Raw genomic sequence first — 25,149 nt, 5'->3', positions numbered from 1 at the left:
AAGAAACGAAGAGTGAAATAAGAGGTAAACCAAGAGAATGAGGACACCAAATGAAGGAAGTGTATCAACTAGAAAAAAATAATTAATCCTGTCAAATACTACTAAAAGATCAAAGAACTTACCAATGAACTTGGCATCAATGTACTTAGAGGTTACTAATGGCATTAGGTAATAATATTGGACCCAATGGCTCATTCCACTAAAAAGGAATTTTACTATTTAATGAAAATTCTTCTAAAACAAATAGGGTTTTAAACACTAGTCAATGACCCACTTATTTCAAACAATATACTATACAATGAAATGAAATACAATAAAGTGTATTTACACAAATAAAAAACCTGGCAAAACTCTTCGAAGTTTATATGATTTTGATTCAGTTAAGCTTGTGCATATAAAGGGCTTATTATGCTAAGCACCAAGATATACAGGCAAGAATATAGAAGCAAAAATCCCCGCAGTCAAGGAGCTTTTAGACTACTCTGGGAAATCAGGCAAGTACACAGATAATCACCATATGGAAATGTGCAGTCAAGTTTATAGACACACAGAGGAGGAGCGTCTAAGCCAAACTTGGAGTCAGGGTTGCCTATCTGAAGGACATCATGCTTAAATTTAATCTTTGAAAACATGTAGTGATTATGGGCAAAAGACTTAATGATACAAATCACAAATGAAGGTTCCAACTAACTAATAAACATATTAAAATGTGTACCAATGAACTAGTTTTCAGGAAAATGCAAATTAAAACCACCATGTGGCCTCAATAGGAAGAACTTTAAATACTCCTCTCCAAAAAACAACCATTTCAGGGATCTGGCAATCTACCAAAGTCAAATAACATATTAAGAAACACTTATTCATGAAACACTGTTGAGATCAGGGTAAAAAACAGTAGGAGTCTATGGCTCTCCTGTCTGGGGCCGCTGCCATCCCTCCCTGTGGTCAGGGTGGGTGCTCTCCCTGGACCACAGGCTGGGACAGCTTCATGGCCAGAGAGGCTCAACTGATCACGAGCCCAAGATGAAAATATGCTGTCCCGCAGCACCACCAGTAGCAAGTTTGAGCAAGCCATCTCTGTTGAGCCAAGCAACAGAGCAGCAACAAAACCAGAAAGGTAACAGGGAGATCTGGGAACGACAGACCCACAGAGGCTTGAACTCTGCAAACAACCCTGGCTGCTTTCTACCCACATGCCATACTGTCCTCATGTCCTGCACTGATGGTGGGGCTGAACACAGGCACAAAGGACATGGCAGAAAGAAGGCAGGGCATACTAAAAAAAACCTGCCTGAACTTTGAAAGTAAGTATTAGAATTGAGAGTAAATAATGGAATTAATATATTAAATACAGTTACATTATTTTACCCATTCACCTTGGCAGTCCGTATTTATACACTGAGTTGTTGGAAATAAATATTTTTATTTCAAAGACAAAAATATTAAATATCTACTTAAATTTTTTATCTTTATGTACACAACATGCTAGATAGATTCTTTGCTAAAATTTTGTGACAATTTTAAGATTTACTAAAAGAAATAGACATTTCCCACAAGTTTCTGAGGCATAATGCTGCTTTAGGTGAGTAACAAATAAATCATCTGATGGTTGGAAATACTTAATTTTTCCTTAACGTTTCTTATTTTTCCTTTAGCTTATTTTAAAAATGTACATATCCCTGTATTACTAATCATTTTTAGGGAGGTTGTGAGCATGTTACTGCTATTAGTTTTTGTATAATGCTGTATTTGTTTAAGCCATCTACTGTGAGTTAATGAAATATCATTTCTGGCCCCAAATGCCACTAGATAAAGATTAAATATATTGCATTCATATTTAGTCTCTAGATTAGACTAAAGTGGGTGTTTTTTTTTTTTTTTTAGTTTATTCTTGGAGGTTAGGAGAAAAATGCAATTAGAGTAGCATGCTGTGTTTTTATAATAAACACTGAATCATATTCAGTTACACTAAATTTTTCATTCATAATTTATTGCATGTTATGATATGATTTGTCACTTAAGCATATGCAAACTTAAGCAATCAGTACAAGAACAGGTTGTATCACTTGTGAACTAAATATTTTCAATGTCATTTTTAAAGACTATCAAGAGTATCAGAAAAAGAAGAATCATAATACTTTATAAATTTATAAATTAAGATTTAAATAATGATCGCAATTGTGCACTTTAACAATTAAAAGCACATTCCTGCCTAACGGTGATGTTTGGGGCCATTGGATAGGCTGGCAGGCTGTATTTCAAAAAGCCTTACAGGAAGTTTTCTTTCCACTGGTGAGTTTATCAAGCCCAAGATCTGACCCTCAGGTTCAGGTAGACTGGAATGTTCTCAAAAAAAATCCACATCAAACAATATCAAAGGATGTATTTATATAGATACCAGGATATTAGGATCATCGGCGGCGGCGGCAGCCGTCCGTCTCGAGAGACGATGGTGTAGCTTCTTAAGAGTCTATCTGCACCGCCGAGAATGGCTGTGCAGTCTGACTCGGGAGTGACATGGTATCTGTCTCCTCCCGTGTTGAATCGACATCTTGCGATGACGCTGGAGTGTCCTCTCCAGTGAAGCTGAAGCTACAGAGCCTGGGCAGGGTGATATGGAGGGTCTGCTGTTGCCCATGCAGCAGACCCCCCCTCTCTTCGCAGCTGAAGGGTCCAAGGGAAAGACGGAGTCAATACAGCTTGGCTTCAGGTGCGCCGCAGGAGTTGCCGGTGTTGACTACAACGTCAAACCGCCTTAGGGACTCCGGCTCCGGATTTTCTGTCGGGGTTTACTCCCTTAGCCTTTCCCCTGAAGAGGTATGCCGCAAGGCAGCGGAGGTTTTTTGGAGTCAGAGTTTTCCTTCTCTGATGTACCCTGACTGGAAGATCGAACCAGCGACACTTAGCTCGCAGGCCGACGCTCAATCCACTGAGCCAAACCAGCCAGGGGTGAAGATATTAGGATATATATACATATATATATCAGAGTCCAATTATTAATTTATAACTGTAAATACAATTGTCAAATGAACTGGAATGTTCCTGTCATTATGATTACTCATTTTTGTTTTGTAGGTGGGCAAATCACAATAGTGTGAGCACAGAACAAATTCTCATGAGTAGTTGTATGAACGAAATATTTAATGGCATAATCTAACAGCAGCATCATACATCTTGCTCTGCAATAGTGGTAGTGTTACCAATGAGGCCAAGTTGTTTAAGATGTGTAGGGTAAGAATCTCTCTCAGTGCATAGTGTAATGGGCACTGCCAACTTTCCTTCACTCATTTTTTTTAGTTTTAATGACTGACTAGTCTCTCTTTCGGTTGCCATCAGATTACAGTCAAATCTTATAGACTGGGAAGCCACTGTCTCTCTCTCTTAAGTAATTTGCTTATCTGTTCTGATTTACTGTGAGGTAATTTCATGCTTGAACTTAGAAAATGCTTATTTCCAAAGTGTAAAAGGCTTCTAGCTACAGACATTATTATGACTGTGAATGTTTGTAAAAACAGGGGGAAAAAATCATCTAAAACCACACTAACCTAATACAACTGTGGTTGTTTTGCTGAATTTCTCTCATATGTAGGCTTTTATTTTTAGGTTCTCTTAATTAGATAAAGGTTGCTATATTTCCCAATTGGGATTTAAATAGTTGTTCTTTTAAATTTATAAAGTCAGAGAGGAATTACCTATCTACAACATTGTGTTTCCTTTTAGGAACCCCACAGCTATTCATTTTAAACATTGATTTTGCTAGGTATATTTTGTAACTGATTATCTAAATGAATTGTCTTAATATTTCTAGTACTTTTAAAAATAATTCTTTGGCGCTTTCCATACCACGTTACATAATGAAAATATGGTTTCTTTTTCAATATTTATGACTTCATTGCCCTGGCCAATGTGGCTCAGTTGGTTGGAGCACCATCCCATAAACCAAAAGGTCACAGGTTCAATTCCCGGTCAGGGTGCATGCCTGGGTTGCAGGTTTGGTTCTCCATTGAGGCATGTAACAACGAGAAGCAGCCAATCAATGTTTCTCTCTCACATCAATGTTTCTCTCCCTCTCTTTCTCCCTCCCTTCCTCTCTCTCTCTAAAGTCAATAAGTACATCTTTGGGTGAGGATTAAAAAAATAAATTATGGCTTCATTTTGGTCATATTGCATTAGTTACAATTTCTAGAACAAATTGTGTGCTATAGCAGCAATTGTATGTATTCTTGTTTTAGAAATCTTTTTATGTTCATGACACTCACATAAATATATATAAGACAGTCTTATTGTCTTCATTCTGTATTAAGATAACTAGAATAAATGAATAAATTTAGGCACCAAGATAACAATTAACTTGGCCAAGTTTCAGCTAGGACTGGACCATGAACCCAGGTTTTTGGACCACTACAGTCCCATATTTCCATATAAGCCTTATCTTTTTCTAAGCAATAGATTTTACACAAAGTTTAATTACATAAGCAATGTCATAGATTAGAGTTCTGTTGACTGCGAACTTCATATGATCAAAACTGAGCTCATCATCTTTCAACCTCCTCTCAATTCAATTCTTTGTGTTAGTAGATAATTCCACCTCCTTCTGGTTCATAAATCTGAAGGCTTTTGCTCCCATTTCCTCAATACCTAGACCTAATGGATCATAATATCACTTTATTTCACCTATTTTAGAAGGGTTATTATGAGAAGACCCAGATGCATCTGAAGATCGGTCAAGCCCCTACAACAGGGGAAGCAAGTCTGGGGGAGGAACAAGGGAGGGGCCCAGCCTCAGCTCTTCTTGGTTAGGAGAATGAGCATATCAGAGGCTGCTGCTCTTCAGCTACCATTTCTACATGGGCTCATGGTTTTGCTTTCAAGCGATTTCCTCTAATGTCTTTAATCATATTCTTTTTAAAAAAATCACAAACCCATTACCTCTTATAAATCATTTTGAAAGATGCCACTCTTTTCTACAATGCTTGCAATGCAAGAATTAAGCCTTCTACCCTCTCAATAATCCGGTGTGATGCTTGAAGAAAAGTTTTATTTTCAATCTCGTTATTCATGTGTCTCAGTTCTTCAGAGGAAAGCCTTTGGGAGTGAGGGGTGGTCGAAGGAAATGAAAAGAAGAAGCCAGATCAAATCCAGATGTGCTGAGTTTCCAGTAGAGAGCCACTCTTACTTTGAAAACATTGGAAGTAAATTTCAAGTGTGTGATCTACATGAATTTGTACAACTATCTTCTTTAATATTATTTAAATTACTGAATTAATGACCTAATTTTCTATCTGGTTGCTCTTGCTAGAGAATAAACTTACAAAACACTAAATACACACACACACACACAACTGAGTGCATGCAGGAATGATGAAATCTGAATAAACTCGATTGTACCAATTTCCTGGTTGTATTACTATACTATAGTTACACAAGAGGTTGTCACTGAAGGAAACTGGATGCAGTATAGGATATCTCTGTATTTTTCTTACAACTGTATATAAATCAACAATTATCTCAAATTTATTTTTAAAACATGAATGTTTCTCATTAAGACCCCACATCCAATGAGTTTGGCCAAAGTACCTTTGTGCTTCCTTCTCTGTATGTATATAATTGGTATAGAAGTTTGGCTTAATAATGTCCAAAGTAATAGCTAATATTTTTTAATGTTAAAACACTTTGTTTCTAAGCACCTTGTGTGTAGTAAGTCGTTTAATCTTCAAAATAAACCTAGCAAGTAGGTATTTTATAAGAAAACTGAGGCACAAAGAGGGTCAGAAACTTGCCAAAGTTATTTGATTGGTACTTAAAAATGTTGAGATTCAAACCTAGCTCCTGAGCCCGTACTCTAAGCACTGCTCTGTACTTTTTCTCTCAATAAATATTGTTATGATTTCATTGTTTACCTATTATCTTAATGTGCAGTCCATGTCACATTGAGAGAGGCTTTGGGTTTTTATTTATATAATCTATAATTTCTAGTAGTATTTCCAAAGTGAAATTATGTCCAACTGAATACAGTTAGGACTAGATTATTTTTGTTCATTCTCATCCTAATATTTTTAAACTTGCTTTTCAATTTATCACAAGTTTTTTACTTTGGTTTTGTTGCTCAATGTATTCTCTCTCCTTACTTCACCCTAGCTTGCTCCTTACAATTTTGATAAGCACACCCTAGAGCACTGGTCAGCAAGCTACAGCCTGCGGGCCACCTCCTTCCCACTGCCGGTTTTGTACAAGCTATGAGCTACAAGTGGTTATTACATATTTTAATAATAAAAAAAAAAATCACAAAGAATAATTATCTTGTGATACTTGACAATGATATGAATACAAATTTCAGGGTCCATAAACAAAGTTTTTTTAGAACACAGTCATGCTCATGTATTATATATTGTCTACAGACTCTTTCATTCTACAAAGGCAGAATTACTGGATGGCCCACAAAGCATAGAATGTTTACTATCTGAACATTTACAGAAAAAATTGGGCAGCCCCCATTGTGTAGACCAAGATAAGACAGGTAGAGCAGGAATTTGTATCCAGATCTTCCTAACTCTGAAGTCCATACTCTTAACCACAATCATTTATTTCCTACAGACCATCATGTTAAACAATAGGTCTTAACAAGCACATTCTGCCTGCCTGAAGGAGTTAGAAATGTTGGGGGTAGGGAAACAAGAAATACTGTTCTGCCCAGAAGACAACAGCATCCAGCACCACTGAAAAATATTGATCTAGGAGTATTCTCCCTATTCTGCACACCTCCAGATATAAAAATTAGAACTGTTTTAACTATTTTTAGAAGCTGTTTTCTTTTAATATTTAAAAAAAGTTTAAAATATGTTTGTTAGAGAGAGAGGAAGGGAGAGAGAGAGAGAACCATCAATGTGAGAGAGAAACATCTGTTGGTTGTCTCCCATATGCCCCAACCAGTGATTGAACCCACAACCTAGGTATGTGCCCTGGCTGGGACCCAAACCCCCAACCTTTTGGAGTATGGGATGACATTCCAACCAAATAAGCAACACCAACCAGGGCTCTTTTAAAATTTTTTAAATTAATATGTTTCATTAATTCACACTGCCTTTCTTATCAATTTTGCATGAAAAAAAAATGATGCTTTATATTATCTATAAAGTTGAACTATACCAGTTCTCTAAATATTGTAGCAATTCTTTCAAAATTAAAAAATAAAATGGACGTGGCCAAAGTCATTTATGAACAAAGCTTATGGTATGAGTGACAATATGTGCGTTCTTTAAAAGAGCCTCTATCTGTTGGGATAAACAAGATTCTTTTTAAAAATAACTTTCAGGGACAGGAAGAGACAGAGGGAGGTATTACAAAAGTGTATAAGGAACCTTTTGAGGGTGATGGATATATTCACTTTCTTGATCATGTTGAAGGTTCACAGGTCTATATATATGTAAAAACTTACCAGCTGTACTCTTTAAATGTGTGCCGTTTATTGTTTGTCAATTGTGCTTCAACACAGTTATTTTCTTAAATAAAAATAAATTTCTAGAGCCTAAAAAGTAAAACAATAGTTTAAGTATTGTCTCCAAACAGTCCCACAAAGAGACTGACATATTAATACAAATGGAAGGTTTGAGGGAAAAAACCAAGTGACTGATGCACAATTTCCTTCATAAAAATGATACAGGACTGCTGAAACTACTCAGCAAAAATACTAACATCCCAAATTTAGAAGGGAGGAATCTGTTTCCCTGGAGCAGCCTTATCTAGTTCAATGGAGACACCCAATTCCATAGGTCATCTCTTGGCCACACATAGCCCTCATTATTATGCATGACTGGCATGTTAGGTTTGGTCCTCACCATGTTTAAAAAACATCATTTATATGCCAACATTTAAAATTTTCTATTTTTCTCCCCCAAAACCCTTTTTACTTTTCTTGGAGGATCTGGTAACCCTTGGGCCCATATTTCCAAGCTGGCAGCAGGCCTAGCACGCTGATCAGCACAGACCACAGGCCTCAGAGTCTCTAGGAGCTTTACCCGTTTATATGACCACACACTCAGGCTACAGAGATTTTTCTCTCAACAGTGTTTTGTTTTGTTTTTATATTATCTATGGGCTCACTCCTTCATTAAAAATAACTATCCTTAATTAAAGATGCAATTCTCACTCCAAAGGGTAGGGAACTTTCTTAACTTAGCGAAAAGTGGCTGCAAACAAGAAGTTAGACTTAGCCATACCCATCCCTGAAGCCAAGGCAAGAACAAGAATATATATGAATCCTGGAAACTGATTCGTGGGGAACTAGTTTCAACAAATTTAGTGAAGAAACTTCTACCAGATATAATCCCCCCTGGAGATCTTCCCCAATGCCCCCATAGACACACACACAACACACACATACAAATGCAGTCTAGTCCCAGCTCCCCTCCATAACCTTCTTTCCCTCCGTTCTGCTAGGTCACAGAAATGGTAATGGGAATTTATATCATTCTGCCTCAAGCTTAAAATAAAAGAAAATTTCTTTTTTTAAAAATCATGGTGAAAAGGGAATGTATAACCACACAAATTATTACAGATTCAAAGGGGGCAGAAACTGTTACTCATTCTGTGAATAAACAACCAACAATCAATGATTTTATTTAATTCTTATATATCAGAAGCATTAATATTAAGATCAGGATGAGGACAAAGAGAACTCTTATCACCATTACTTAACATTTTTCTAACCATTCATAAAATCATAGAGAAAAATATTACAAATAAGGCAAGAAAATAATCCTTCATTTGCAGATGACCTCACTCTGCCTAGAAGATTACAGGGAAAATCATTGAAAAATTATGAAAACTATAAGGAGAAATTAGTGTTGAATAGTTACCAAATTAATATACAAAAATTAGCACTTCTTTTATATGTCAGCTCATAATAATCATAGAGAAATAATATGAATAAAAATTCAAACACCATAGCAAACAAGATTATAAAATACTCAAAAACAAAAATTAATAAAAGATGCCAGTAAGGTCACAGTATCCTGGATCCTAGGGGTTTATGGACTGTCCAGTTGCTAACTGAGAGAGTGGAGCTGGAATCTACCAACCTCTGAACCATTCCATGAGTCACCCTATCAAAGCCTTGCCAACATATGGTCCAACAGAAATTATGGCTTCTCTCGTCAGTGACACTCTAGACCCGATCAAGACCTACATTTCCCTGGCCTAGTTCTGAATCATAGGAATCAGCTCAAAACTGTTCATGTTTCTCAGAAGAGGGTCAAGATTCATCACTTTTTCAAGAATCAGATAAGATGTCAAGTAGAGAAAACTTACTCTTTAAGGAAGGGATTTCAAGGAATTGTTAAAAAGCTTTTGGTAGAGAAACTTAATATATGTGTGAAAAATAAATGAGTACATAGACCTTTTCATTATTATTACTGAATAAAACCAAAAGAAGAATGTTTTGAAATGTGTTTACACTATTTAAAAATTCCCAATTAGCACAATCCTCAATATATCAGAATTTGTGATTGTTTGACTAAAGTTTGATTTCAGGATTATCTTTTCCATCTCTGGACAAAGGTAGTTTCCTAAGAAAATTAATGGTGTAAACAAATGGTTTGAGGCACCACAGAAGCATCTATTTATATTCAGATAATTAATATGCTAAGCATTTTTACCTATTAAATTAAAGCAGGTCACCTAAAGACTTTTCTAGATAACACTTCATTAGCCTAATTATAATGAGTATATATAGTTAAAGTAATAAAATGAACATCTGTTTTCAAATATTCTTCAATTTAAAGCTTTTACTAAATCAAGCTAGCTTTCATACATTATTTTCAATTACTAAGGATTTACATGGCAAAAAAAAGGAAGAGAAACTCCATCGAAATAGGAAATAAAGTTTTCTGTTCTTACCTTTGAAGTTCTCCATTCCCAACCGTCACCTATCTGCTGTGAGTGTTTGATAAATTCTGTACAATAATGCTGGAATGTTTTTTCTCCAAAAAAATCATCTTCTTCCATACTAAATGATAACTGCAATATAAAAACTAAGTATTAGCATCAGCTGTAGAATGAATACTGAAAGGAATTCTGCTAATTCACTTACTTATTTCAACAAACCAAAATTCGGAATGGAAAATGGAAAATTCTCAGAGCCATTCCAGAAAATGTGTTTTGTTTCCATCTTTCTCATCCCATCTTCATTTTTTAATCAGGAAGAACACATCCATAAATTTAGTTTCAAGAGCTTAATTTTATCTCACTTCTTCTAAGCTAATGCTTCCAACCTCCTTAGAACTTTCTTTTCTACCTCCTATTTGAGCTCTTATGTAGATGGTATGGCAGTGATAGGTAGAGCTGAGCTGTTCTTCACACTTTATTAGGGAATCAACTCACTAATAAATGATGCTCTATAGTCTGAAAGTATTTGTTTTTCAAGGCCCTACTTTATTGTGTCTACAGATGTAACAAATCAAGGAATATCTGTGTATTTGTTATATAAATCTGTCCAAAACATAAAATATTGCTAATTAAAAGAGAATTTTAGAGTTGGAGGAAAACTCACGGAGCATGTAGTACAAGTCTCTCCATGAGAAAAGATAAACCAAGTGAATTCCCTCATTCTTATCAGTAACAGGCACCATCAGGACAATTATTACTTGTTGACTGCTTACTTTGTCAAGCTTGATGCTAGGCATTGCCCAGTCCCATTTAATCCTCACACAGCCCAAAAATTGTTGTTATCCTCTTCTGTCATATGAAAAAGGTGCCCTGACTGGCGTGGCTCAATGGGTTGGATGTTGTTTCACAAACCAAAAGGTTGCGGGTTCAATTCCCAATCAGAGCACAGGCCCAGGTTGTGAACCAAGTCTTTGGTTGGGGACATGCAAAAGGTAACCAATTGATGTTTCTCATACATTGATGTTTCTCTTCCTCTCTGTCTCCCTCCCTTCCTCTCTCTTTAAAAGTAAATAAAGAAAATCCTTTAAGATAAAAAGGCAATATAAATTGCTCAAGAATGTAAACGAGAAAGCATTCAAACATCAGTTTGGATCCAGGGCCAATGATCTGTCTATACTAGCTGATTCCCAGTCCAGTGTTCTCTCTGGTTATTAAAATTTAGTCTGATCTATATAAGAATTTGTTCATTCGTCCAACAAATATAGTATCTCCTAAGTGGTAGTCACTCTGCGTAGGTAAAGGTTAGATATACAAAAATGAGAAAAAGTGCAGCTCTTGCCTTATAAGAACTCATACTGTAATACAGGGAAATAAGCAAAAAATAATGATAATTATTACAGTAGAAACTCTCTTAACCAACCTCCATTCAACCAACTTTGCCATACTAATCAACACAATACCCATTCACTCTATAAAATGACTAATATCTACAGCATTCTGAACAGGAAGCAACCTCTACTCCCCTCCGTTGAGGATATGTTCACAAACCACATTCTTGCATTATAAGTATACTTTAATGAAATGCTGCACTAACCAAATCAATAAAATATAATGCAAAAACACAGACAACTGTTATTTCTAAGATTTAATGCCTTGGAAAGACTACATAAAAGTAAATCTCTATTAGAAAAACAAACTATCGAACAAGACATGAACAAAGCAACGGAAAATTGGTGGTGGTGAGGAATCATACAAATCTAGGATTCTGTACTCAGATTGCTGCACCTGTGGCTTAAGCTCTTTCATTTAAACCAAAACTTTCATTTAAACAAAATATATAAATGACACATTCTGGGTTCAGTTTAATCAAGAATAAACAAATAAATTCTAATCAAGTACCCACACTAAAAAAAAATGCCTCAGTCATGTATGAAAAAATTGGCAAATAAACATATTTATACATTTTTAAGATTAAATAAAATGTTTCAAGTATGCATGTATTTTTTGACATGAAAGTAATATTCATTTTTAATTTAATAAAAGAATCATTAGGATAAAGAAAAATCAAACATTACTGGCAAAAGTGAGTCTTTACAGAAGTTCATAAATTCTACTCTTCTGCAGCATATAAACCTTAATCAGAAAGTAATTTAAATATTCTTCACCATTTCCCTTTATATTGAACTTCTTGCTTATCCATAACTCTTTCTTTTTGGCATGTATTATTTTTTAACTTTACCTTTAATCAACTTCTTCAATTAACTGCTCAAGTCTCAATTCTGATAGTGCTGGAAAAGAGGACTTCTATTTAAACTTTATACAATAATGAGTTAGGTGCAGATTATAGTAGGCACAAGAAGGATCCCTCACAAAGGAGCGATGGTGTGAGAGGGTGTGTGTCATGCAATAGCTTGAACTCATCCATAGAAAATAGAGAATGAAACTTAGAGCTGAAAAGGTCAGAATAAAAAATCAGTGGAAAGATGGAGGCGTAGGTAAACACGGTTCACTTCCTCACACAACCACATCAAAATTACAACTGAATTGTAGAACAACCATCACTCAGAGCTGTCAGAAATCGGGCTGAATGGGAGGCTGACCAATGCAGAATTGAAGAAGCCACGTCCATCCAGACTGGTGGGAGGGAAGGAGATGCATGGTGGATAAAAATTTGTAAGAAATATCTCAGGAGGTAGAAGTCCCAGCTCCACACCAGGCCTCCCAACCCAGGGTTCCAGTGCCAGGAAGATTAAATCCCCATAACTTATGGCTGCAAAATACAGCAGAGTCTGAGTTGGTAAAAGAAACTGCTGGAGTCCCAACCAGTTCCTCTTAAAGAACCCCCACATGGACTTACTCAGACTCACTGCCTCTGAGCTCTAGCACTGGGGTGGCAACTTGAAAGGCACCAGTGGCATACAGGGAGGAACTGAAGTGCCTGGCATCAAGGCAAGAGCTGGGAGACAGATTTTTCCTAGACAGAAAGGTGGGCAGAGGCCATTGTCCCTTTTCTGAACCTTCCCTTCACAGAGCCACAAAGCTGGCAAGATGACTGAACATCAAAGCACTACTTAATATTTGGTTGAATACTTTTAAAATTATCTAAGATCTGGACTTTGCTCAAGGATGCTACATACAATAATACAAACACTTATGGCTTGATGACAAAATTAGGAATTATACTATATTAAAATGATATCCATCTCAATTCAAATAATTGTAATGTGCCATAATGAAATTTTACTGAACAATCGTTGTCTCTTTGCTCAGGTAAGAATATTTTACCTCATTAAAAGTAAAAATATAATACCTGAGGCTCCATCAAGCTAACACTGTTTGTCTTGCCCCCGGAGATCCCCTAAGACTCCTTCCCATCCAACTTATAGACCCACCTAAGTTGTTTTTCCATATGAATGGCTGGTGTTGGCTCATGCTTCACAACTTCCTAAATCATGTCAAACAATCAACAGTCAGCCTCAATGAGCCCCTAATATCCACAAATAAATTAACACGATACACCACATAAACAAAATGAAGGATAAAAATGACATGATCCTATTAATAGATACAGAAAAAAGCATGTGATACCCATTTATGATTTTTAAAAAACTCTCAGCAAAGTGGGAATAAAGGGAACATACCATAACATAATAAAGGCATGTATGGCAAACCCACAGCTAACATTATACTTAATAAATAGAAATTAAAAATGTTTCTTTAGCTCAGTAACAAAACAGAAATGTCCACTTTCACGATTCTTATTCAACACAGTATTGGAAATCCTAGCCACAGCAATCAGACATAAAGAAGAAATAATAGGTATCCAAATTGGAAAGAAGTAAAACTGTCATTATTTGCAGATGACATGATACTACATATAGACACCCTAAACATTCCACAAAAAAACTACTAAAACTGATAAATGAATTCAGTACAGTAGCAAGATACAAAATAAATATTCAGAAGTTGATTGAATTTTTATATAAACATACTGAATTATCAGAAACTGAAACCAAGAAAACAATCCCATTTACAATTCGATTAAAAAAAAAATTAAAAACCTAGAAATCTAACCAAAGAGGTAAAAGACCCATACTCAAAAATTTATAAGATACTGAAGAATTTGAAAAAGATACAAATAACTGGAAGTATATACTGTGCTCATGGATAGGAAGAATTAGCATCATTAAAATGTCCATACCACCCAAACCAATATACAGATTCAACAAAATCTCTTTCAAAATACCAATGCCATTTTCACAGAACTAGAGCAAATAATCCAAAAATTTATATGGAACCATAAAAGACCAAAATAGCCACAACAATCTTGAGAGAGAGGAACAAATTTGGAGCTATCACCCTACCTGATATCAAACTATAGTGCAAAGCTATAGTAATCAAAACAGCATGGTACTGGACTAAAAACAGACATATATATCAATGGAACAGAATAGAAAGCCCAGAAATAAACCCACATCTATATGATCAATTGAACATTCAATGGAGTAAAGGCAGTCTATTCAATAAATGGTGTTGGGGAAGTTGGATACATGAAAATAATCCAACTAGACCACCTTCTGACACCATACGAAAGAATAAAACCAAAATGGATTAAAGACTTAAATGTAAAACTCAAAACTGTAAAAATCCTAGAAGAAAACACAGGCAGTAAGGTCTCTGATATTTCTCTTAGCAATATTTTTTCTGATATATCTCCTTGGGGAAGGGAAATATGAGAAAAAAATAAAGAAATGAGACTACATCAAACTAAAACATTTATGGATGGCAAAGGAAACCCTCAAGAAAGTGAAAAGACAAACTATAGGGGAAATATATTCGCCAGTGATACAGCTAATAGGGAGTTAATATCCAAAACTTATAAAGGACTCATATTACTCAACACCAAAAAAATATATATATATATCCAATTAAAAAATGGGCAGAGGACCTGAATAGACACTTCTCCAATAGAAATGACCAATAGAGATGAAAAAATGTTCAACATCACTGTCATCAGAGAAATGCAAATTAAAGATATGATATCACCACATACCTGTCGGAATGACTGTCATCAATAAGTCAACAAACAACAAGTGTTGGCTAGAATGTGGAGAAGAGGGAACTCTTACGCACTGCTGGTAGGAATGTAGATTGGTACATTCACTATGGAAAACAGTATGAAGCTTCTCCAAAAATATGAAAGAGGGAACTACCTTATGACCAAATGATTCCACTCTGGATATATATCCAAAGAAACCCAAAACACCAATTTGAAAGAATATATGCATCCCTATATTCATTGCAGCAATACTTATAATAGCCAAGATATGGAAGCAACCCAAGTACCCATCAACAGATAAGTGGATAAAAAGCTATGGTACAAATGCACATGGAATATTACTTGGCCTTAAAATACAAAATAAAATCTTACCATTTGCAACAACATGGACAGACCTAGAGGCTATTACACTAAGTGAAATAAGTCAGACAAAGAAAGACAAATACCATATGATTTCACTTATATGTGGAACCCAAAGAACAAAATAAACAGTCAAAATAGAAACAAACTCATAGATACAGTGAACTGATGGTTGCCATAGGGGAAGGGAGTTGGTGAGATGGGTGAAAAAAGTGAAAGAATTAATAAGTACAAATTGGTAGTTACAAAATAGTCATGGGATGTAAAGTTTAGCATAAGGAATAGTCAATAACATTGTAATAACTATGCATGGTGCTAGGTCAGTACTTTGCAAATTATATAATTGTCTAACCACCATCCTGTGTGCCTGAAACTAGTAGAAAATAATATTAAATATCAGCTGTATTTGAAAAATAAAATTTGAAAGAAAATATTTCACCCGAAAGATAAATAAATGAATAAACAAACAAACAAATAAATAACTGCCTGTGGAATACCCAAGTAATGATATCTAGCAGTCATTTTGGCATGGATCTGGAACTCAAAAAAAAAAAAAAAAAAAAAAGAAATAAATATGAAAATCTGGGCTGGAAATATTGATTGTAAATCAACATTACACAGATGCTAATAGAACACATTCAATCACTCAGTGAGCGGATACAGAATTGAAATAGGAAAACTGAAATGGTACAGTCAGAGAAATAGTTTTGCCAGCTATGTGATGACCCTGACATGTACTGAAAGATGTTCAATCAAAGAAAAACTGGATTTAATTCATAAAGAATACTAATACATCTTGGAATAGTTCATAAATTTCAAACAAACCCTTGCTTAATAACAAAATTGAACTAGGTAAAAACACTCCATTCCCTAAGCCCTCCAGTTACTTCAGGTTTACTGAACTATTAAAAATGTTAGTTGAAATGTAATATTTCACTCAATAGCCATAGTATTTCTAATTAACACACTGTGCCACTAGCAAGATGACTGAACATCAAAGCACTACTTAATATTTGGTTGAGTACTTTTAAAATTATCTAAGAACTGGACTTTGCTCAAGGATGTTACATACAATAATACAAACACTTATGGCTTGATTACAAAATTACGAATTATACTATATTAAAATGATATCCATCTCAATTCAAATAATTGTAATGTGCCATAATGAAATTTTACTGAACAATCATTGTCTCTTTGCTCAGGTAAGAATATTTTACCTCATTAAAAGTAAAAATATAATCAACATTTTTATATGTACTTTTCAAGTTGTAATAATCCCTGGTCCTCTACTGGGTTCACAGACTAGTAGAGGCAGAAATTAGAATCTTAAACACCCTATTATGAGATAGCTTAAATTATGATCAAAGTGAAAGTAACCACAACAACAGCTCATTAAGAAATAATGGCAAAAATAATCCTTAATTTGCAAATGAACATAGATATGAACTGCCTATGTTTCCAGACTTGAGCTATCTTAAATTTAGACTAGAGGTGACAATAGAACATAGGTGAATTCTCAGTAGAAAGGTGGATTCTAATTCTCATCTCATCCTGAACAATTAACTTCTCATTTCTTATATGTAAAAGTTAGAAAAGAGTCAGAGCTGTTTTGTATTATAAAGCATAAGTTAATACATCCATTTTGTTTGACTCTCACTCTTCCGAAACAGCTGTTTTATTTTTGTTTGTTTGTTTTTTAAATCAAGCAAAACTTTTCTTTAGCTGCTTCAGCAGAGATTACAGACTGGAAAGATAGAATAAATTTTTCCCACCAACTGAAAGTCTTTCTAAACTGCAGGTTAGCCCTAAGACTAGACAGTGTGAAGAAGTTTAATCTGCTGCTATTAACTGTATCTTTTCAGAAAAGCAGCCTTAGTGAATTCTAACACCATATATAACCATTGTTCAAATGACCCTTTTTAATTAAGAACAACTTTTTCACTACTATGCTCCACATTTTAATGTGATTTTTAATCTAATGTGTGGAGAACTGATTTTTTTTTTTTTTTTGGTCAGAGACATTTCTTTTGATGAATCTATAAATCAATATGTATCAGTGATAATGAGACTAAGACACTTTAAGAAATATAACTAAATTTCCCCAGAACTTAAGATCATTTATAAAAGTGTGATTATCACAGAACATACTATGCATACCTTTACACATTAAAGGTCATCTTTAACTAATAAAAGTACTTGTCCCTCCTTGCAACAGTTTTACATTATTGTAACTTTAGATTTAGACTCTTTCCTAACAAAGCATGCAATTACTAGCTAGAAAGGTAAACGCAATCCATTACCTTTATGAGACTTTGGCTTGAATTCATGTAATTAGTTAATCAGTTACCTAGCAGGGTTCTTGTGCAGTGGTCCTCAAATTTTAGAATGCAAAGAAACACCCAGAGTACAAATTTAAATGTGGAATCCTAGACCCAGACCAGAAGGATTATCTGATTTTGAAGGCCCCAAATAAGCATTTATCATTAGCACCATAAGTACTTTTGAGGAGGAATAATGCTAGAAAATTGAGACCAAAAAAAAAAAAAAAAAAAAGGAGCATTTTGATGGTGCTAGTGAAGGACCTGGTGGGCACAGAAGGCATGGCCCTGGTGATCCAATAAACAGGAAAGCAGCAAAAGAGAGGGTGTCTTTTCAGTCATGACAACAGTCAATGAGTAGGCTCACTGTTCCCTCCTTGGGTTCCCACTGGAACACACTCCCAAATAAAAGTTTAAATGAGATACAACATTGTACCTGGACTGGGATTGAAGGATCTTCATTGGTAGCTGAGCTTGCTATGGCCTCTGCCGTCAGAGCCCCAGTTAGAAAGAGGATAAGAAAACAACTCACGGTCCCCATTCTATATTTACTTCAGAAAAAAGAACCTGAGCTGCCCCCTGCCTTACTGGCTTTTAATGCCTGTTAATTCTCTTTCAAGGCAGTTGTCTCCCAATAACACAATGTCCATGGCCAGAAGTGGAAAGTGAAGCCAAGTGGAGCACTGCATACTGTTAGGTAAAGTCAGCAACAGGAAGCCATGGGAATAGGATGAGCCTCAGACCAATTTCATCACTACCTCTTACCTCAAAAAAAAATTCAAAAAACTATAAATTCTTTCAAATCACGCATAAAAGACTCCCTTAATTATAAACACAAGAGCAAAAGATTAAACAGTAAGAAAGGGAGGAACTTTCTGAGTACAGAAAAGATCTACCCTTCATATATTTGGTTGTACCCATCAACCTGCCATCCAACCCAGCATGGATGCAGTGAAGGGGATGAAGGGAGCTTGCACACTCTGAGCAGGTCAGCACCATCCCTATACAAGTCCCTCCGCTGTCACGATAAGAAAAACAAAAACATCAATAATAGTGCCAGGCCAATAAGAAGTACTTGCACCAAAAGAAAGAGGAGCACCATGATAAAGAGGAAGAGGGAGAGCTTGCTGTGAAGTGGGCTCCCATTGGGAATCAGGAGTAAAACTTAGAATATCTATTTTATGTACCCAATTGAAAAGGAAAAAGAAAAACCTACCCTCCAAAAGTAAGAGATGGGGGCGGGGGGCAGGGTGGAGGAACAACAGCCAAGATTAAAAAGAAAACTGAATAAGGAAAAACTGGAAGGGAATTGAAGCATGTCATAACAGTAGAGACAAACTCTACATTAGAAGCAACAGATGAAAGTATAGAAGCTAGAAAAAAATCTAATTAGTATTTTTGCATACACACAAGATCTCAAAACACACAGGAGGAAAAGGACCAAGATGAAAAAAAATGCATATTGATTGACAGAAAGTACAAAGCACACATATCTGACCTACAAACAATTGGCTTTTCTGAATTGAAATCATAAGCAAACATGAAATTGAAAAATTACTCCTGAGCTAGAAAAAAAAGGATTGAAAAGATATACTCACAACAAAAGGAATAAACAAACAAAAACATTTACTCCTATTAATTGAAAAAATTCACTATGTTTCTGAGAAAACTGTTGGAAAAAAACATAAGTCTAGAAGCAGAACAGTAAAATATCTAAAAAAATAAAAAGTAAAAACAAAGATGAAAGCAGAAAAATCAGTTAACCTATAAAGGAACAAAAATCAGGGATAGCCTCATCCATCTCCTCCATAGCAAGGAACACTAAAATGCAATCAAGCGATGTCTAAACATCTGAGGGCTTCTGACTTAAAATTCTGTATCTTAGTGACTATAACAGAACTATGCACACAGTAAACATTAAATAAAAGTTGTAATAAATCAAAGAGAAACTCAAGAACTTAAATGAATTTATTCTATCAATACATATTTCTACCTCTTTATAGTACCTTTATCCTAATCAACTTTTAAGCCTATAGACAAGTTGTATCCCTTCCCATTTAAACAATAGATTTATGACATCTAATCTTTCTGATACCAGTGTCATTACTTGTATAAGAAGGTTATCATTTCTTAACATAAAACAAGATTTCTCTGAAAGCATGTGAGAAATTGTTCCATTAGTGACTATTTGAGCTGATCCACCAGCTCAAATTCCCTTGCTGCCTTTGAATAGCAGGACAATTCTAATCAGAACCAGAAACTAATGGCATATTCAACAAGTAAAAAGGTAAAGAAAATGATTAACACTATATTAGAAGCTACAGACTTGCTGCTAGTCTAAATATAGATAATAGAGCTATGAGTTTTTAAACTATACTACCAAGTATCATTATATTTTTTGGACAAAAAATAAGGGGTTGTACTTTTTTGTAATAGAATCAACAATCCCTTTAAATTTTTCCTTTTGCAAAGCCTTCATTGAAGACCAGATTAATGTGCCTTTTTATTTCCACAAGCTTTTCATTCATTCACTCAACATCTATAATATCCTAGCACTTGCTGAGTGTGTCCTTATAGAAAGAAATACAGTATTCACTCACTTGTCACGGGTATTATGTTCTAGACCACCCCCCACCCCGCGGTAAGTGAAAATCTGCAAAGTAGGAACCTTACATTTATTTTAGTATTTATATGTATTTTAAGGCTTTATAAACCCTTCCCACACACTTATAAACTGTTCCCAGTCCCTTATTAACCTTTCCCACCCCCTTCTTAACCTTTTCCACACTTTTATAAACACTACTTATGTTCTTAAACATATTCTACACTCTTAAACCTACGTAACTTTAACAACATACATATACAGTACCGCAAAATCCCGCGATATAGCAAAAGATCGCAATAATTAAATACAGTATTTTTTAAAATCCCGCGATACACTGAGGCTGCGATAAGTGAACTGCGATATAGCGAGGGACTACTGTATCACAATTTTCCTGGGGAAATCGGCAAAGACTTCAAAAAAGGGAGTCTGGAAGACCTGAGTTCAATTCTTGAAGAACTGAATTTTGAATTTAAATAGGGTCTAGAAAGTGGAGACAAAGAAAGGCATGCCCAAAAGATAGAAGGGCTCCTGCAAGACAAGTCCTAAAAATAGTGTTCTAAGTTAAAAAAAAAAAAAGGCGGGGGGGGCAGTAGATGGGAGCATAGGCAGGTTAAAATATGAGCAGGCAAGGTTCAATGGTTCCCAGCAATAAGGAGGGACCAGTTTCAACGGAGCTGTTTGGAAATGGGTAGGATCATCCTCCGCTATTACAGAGAGAAGGAGATGTGGTTGTTGCTGGTTACTGCTCAGGAATGAAGTACAATAAGCATTCTACAGTGTATGAGACAGTCCCATAACAATGCCCATTAAGGCCCCTTTGAAAAAACATTGGGAAGTAGGTTGGGGCTTAACAGAGTCCAGAGAATTTAACCCTAGGGTTTCTTAGCCTATCTTTGAAATCTGCTATCACAATCTGCATTTCTCACTAAATATTTACTTTCAAAGAAGCTGTGTTTTTTCCTGAGCAAGTGGAATGTTGGGTTCTTTCCTCTGACCATCATGAAGCTCAGAACTTAGTTGTGGTGCATCTTTAATAATTATACAACTTCTCATGATATGTATTTCAGTATAACACACTCCAATATTTCTATTCGAGCTTCATATTTTCATGAACCTGATTTATCTTTATTTTGTATGTTATTATTTATATATAAATTATAAGCTATCTCAAATACTTTTAGAACCAAAAAGGGTATAAATTTTAAAATATAAGCAACAGAAATAAAATGGAAAACAGAAAGAGAAGAATATTGGATATAAAATAGAAAAAATATTACACTGAGTCCCCAGAATCATCCTGGGAGTACTTTAAGAGACTTTTCATAAAGAATATATGGTCTTTGCCTCAACAATTTGTAATCAAATTTATATGAGAAGATTCAAACTGAAAAGAACATTAAAAATAAAAGACAGCAAAAACTAGCAATAAATTGTGTAACCAGTGTTTAAAGAATTAGTATAGAGTAAAATAATAACTATAATAGTATTTACTGAACTCTTACAATATGTCAAAAACCGTATCAACTTGTTGAAACTTCATTGCAACCCTGAGGTAGTTACTATGATTTTCTCCATTTTACAGATGAGGAAATCGGGACAGAGAGGTTATGTAATTTGTCCAAGGTAACACAGCTGTTAAATGTGGCAATTTGACCTAAAACAGTCTGCAGTTATACTTCAGGTAATCCTTGAATTATAAGAAGAGACTGAAATGCAGAAATACAATACATAAAGGGATGAGGATGATTAGTGTGGGGCGGGGGTAGTAGAATCAGGTTGAAATGAGGTAGAGTACACACGGTAGAGTCTAACTGGTACCTATAGATTAAGAAATACAAGAAAAAGAGGGGGGCAGTTTGTAAATAGCCTTAAAACTCAAAAGAGATTTCATTTAAGCAGTGGGCAATAGGAAACCATTGTAGGTTCTTGAGCTCAGAAGAGATGATTAAAAAAAGTTTTCTCTGAAAGCTATTACACAACAGTGATGAATTCATATTAGTAAATTCTCTTCCTCGGTCCTGTAAACCTAGGAAATCAAGCACTTCAAGGCTTGGGGTGTCATGTACATTAATGGAGACTGATTCTGCATAGTTTTTAGCAAACGTTCCCTAATCAGGATGCTTTTAGTTAGGGTTTATTCTCCATTCCCCTACTTTCCAATCGTTTTATACTAAGCTTGCTTGGCACCTAAAGATATCTGTTTCCAAGGGATAATCACCAAATGATCTCTGTGATGCTTTATTGTTATGGTTCCCTATATGTATGATTCAAAACATCTCTCTAGACTCCCAAAACACATCTCTAGACTTCAAAAATATTAATCAGGCCCTGGCTGCTGTGGCTCAGTGGACTGAGTGTCGGCCTGCGAACCAAGTGTCACTGGTTTGATTCCCAGTCAGGGCACATGACTAGGTTGCATGTCAGGTCCCCAGCTGGGAGCATGAGAGGCAACCACACAGTGATGTTTCCCTCCCTCTCTTTCTCCTTTCCCTCTCTCTAAAAATAAAATAAAGAAATAAAGAAATTAATTAATTAATTTTAAAAGAAAAAGAAAAAAGAAAAAAAAAGAAACTTTATTATTATGACATGCCAGTATTTGAAGGATTAAGTTGTGAATGTTCATAGTTTATTTTTGAGCTAAACCGCACAGCTAGCTGGCTGCTTACTACTCTAATCTATCAGCTAAAATATACTTCACAAGCCTCTTCTTTTAGGAACAAATAAACACCTATGATTTTTCACCCATAAAATTCACAGCATTCTATTGACACCACTTGAGGGATCTCCTTCCTTGAGACCTCAATACCTTGACCTCTAAGATGAGAAGACTGGGCTGGACCAGTGTGCTATCAGACCCTTTCAACCAAGAGCTTGTGATTCTGAGCTATAAATAAATAAATAAATAAACAAACAAACAAAAACTTTAAAAAATATTAATCAAATCAAGCCCAGTCTCAATCTACTTATATAAACTACCCTCTTGCTTTTCCTAGAGCGTTGGTTATCTTTCTCAGAAATATATAAGCATTAGGAACTGATATCACTTTATAATTTGTCACAAAACATTATGTCCAACTTGTTTGCCTCATCATGTAGCAAAATCTCAGTTAACCTTAACCTAAATAAAGGGGAAATGGAAGTGGGAAGGAGATAAAAGGAGGAGGGGATATAATCTTACTACATTCCACCTGCAAATGAATCCAGTTCAGAACTGGTGGGAATTGCTTCCACTAGTTTCCTCCATTAAAATATCAGTAACAGTTCTTAAACCTTGTAACTGCAAGACTTCAATTTGCATTTCTCAATATTCAACATTTGGGGGTTGGGGGGTATCAAGTTTTCATTTTGTAAATGTTTCCCCCTGTCCATAGTTGACCCTTCAGAAGCAAGAAGGAAGGGTCCTAAAATGTAGTTGAGTACTACAATCCTGAAAAGCACAAACTTAAACTTTTGCCACTAAGGAATGGAAGCCATTGTCAAATTGTAATTTGTTTAAACTTAGAAACATGATTCATAAAAACAAAGTGAACCTGTGGCAAAGATTTATTGAACTTACAATGAAAGAACAAGCTGAATGGTAAAAAATTATTAAAATCTTGGAAATAGGGCAATAAAACCACAACCTTCAGTATTTTTTCTCCCAGTCAGAAATAATTTGCATCTCAATTAAACAAACAAACAAAAAAAAGTAACTGCACAGCCTGGGCTCTAATCAATATTATGTCAAGAAAAAATATAGTCCCCTAGATAATTAATTCATCCTCAGGTGGGCCTATTAGATAGACAAGACTCCATTTTGACTTTGAAAAGATATGTAGTTATCCTTTTGCCTTTCTGAAATTTTGCCTTTTTAATTTTTACCAAAGTAAATGTTTCTGTAAATCAGTTAACTATACCTGTATCTCCCCTCCCCCCATCGTGATTTCATATATTAGTAGATAGGTTACTTGGGAGGAAAAAAATGTTTATAAATATAAGGTTATTCCTCCTGATAGTCCATCTGAAACCCCTTCAAGTTAAGTGGGGCTTGGCCATGGTACTTTCCAGGAATTTAATATCCTTTGTTTCAAGGTTACACGGACGAAGCCTTAACTGTCCCCGTGCAAGCTTTAATCACAGGGCAGTAACTACCTACGTCGAAGGTAAGGTCTCAGGAGCGGCCCAGGAGTGCGCGTGGCAGAGCCCGACCCCCAGGGAAAGGGGGCACGCCCCCTCCACTCCCCCTCCACTCCTCCTCCCCCCACAGCTGGTCACCCCAAAATGCGTATCCAGGGCGATGGCGGGGACCAGGCCTGCATTTCAAAGGCGGAAGTCCTTTTTCCCCACCTTTTGTTCAGGGTTGGGCTGTTCCCCGCCCACCCGCACACGCCCTCTCTCCCAGCCGCGGGAGTGTTCCGAGGACCCGTGCGGGAAGCAGAGCCGGGAAGAGGCGGCCAGCAAAGGCTGTGGAAATACTCACCCCGCTCCACTCGGCCCGACCCGGCCGCCCAGCCCCGCGAGGGCGGGGCAACGGGGCTGGGGGAGGGGAGCTGGGGCGAGATACCCATAACCGCACAAGCTACCGCCCCACCGGAGGCCTTAGGGAGGAGAGGGACGGGCCCCTGGGAGCCACAGGGTGGGCGGCGGAGGAGCAGAGCCACCTCAGAAGGAGGTACACCTCGGAGGTATCCAGCCCCTCCCTCGGTCGCCGCCGCCACCGCCGCCACCGGGCGACCAGATTGGAGCATGCGCGCTGCGCCTTCTGCGCACCACCGGGTCTGCTTCTTGCAGGCGACTGACGCCCTGGTCCCCAGGCGCGGGGCTGTGACCTCTCTGCTGCCGGGTCCCCCGCCCTCACGTCTCCGGCTGGCGCGGGAACGGGAGTGGGTACCCTCTGCGCAGCGCAGAGGCGGCCCACTAATGGAGGCTGGGAGCAAGCTGTG

At 36.4% G+C, this 25,149-nt stretch overlaps 1 protein-coding gene across 1 annotated transcript in view; it reads right to left on the bottom strand.

The window, feature by feature from the left end:
* ATG10 (autophagy related 10) overlaps nucleotides 1-24,872 on the bottom strand; it is a 222,954-nt gene extending 198,082 nt beyond the window's left edge. The window contains exons 1-2 of the mRNA XM_090278978.1: nucleotides 24,687-24,872; nucleotides 9,895-10,014 (exon numbers count right to left, since the gene is read on the bottom strand). Coding sequence (XP_090135104.1) covers nucleotides 9,895-10,002 — 108 coding nt within the window. The 5' untranslated portion in view covers nucleotides 10,003-10,014; nucleotides 24,687-24,872. The remainder of the gene's footprint in view (nucleotides 1-9,894; nucleotides 10,015-24,686) is intronic.
* Between the last annotated feature and the right edge of the window lie 277 nt (nucleotides 24,873-25,149).

Source organism: Furipterus horrens, unplaced genomic scaffold (genome assembly GCF_987537825.1).
Source record: "Furipterus horrens unplaced genomic scaffold, mFurHor1.1.pri manual_scaffold_5, whole genome shotgun sequence".
Lineage (NCBI taxonomy): Eukaryota > Metazoa > Chordata > Mammalia > Chiroptera > Furipteridae > Furipterus > Furipterus horrens.
Note: the sequence above shows the minus strand (reverse complement) of the source record. Positions and strands in the feature narration are given on the sequence as shown.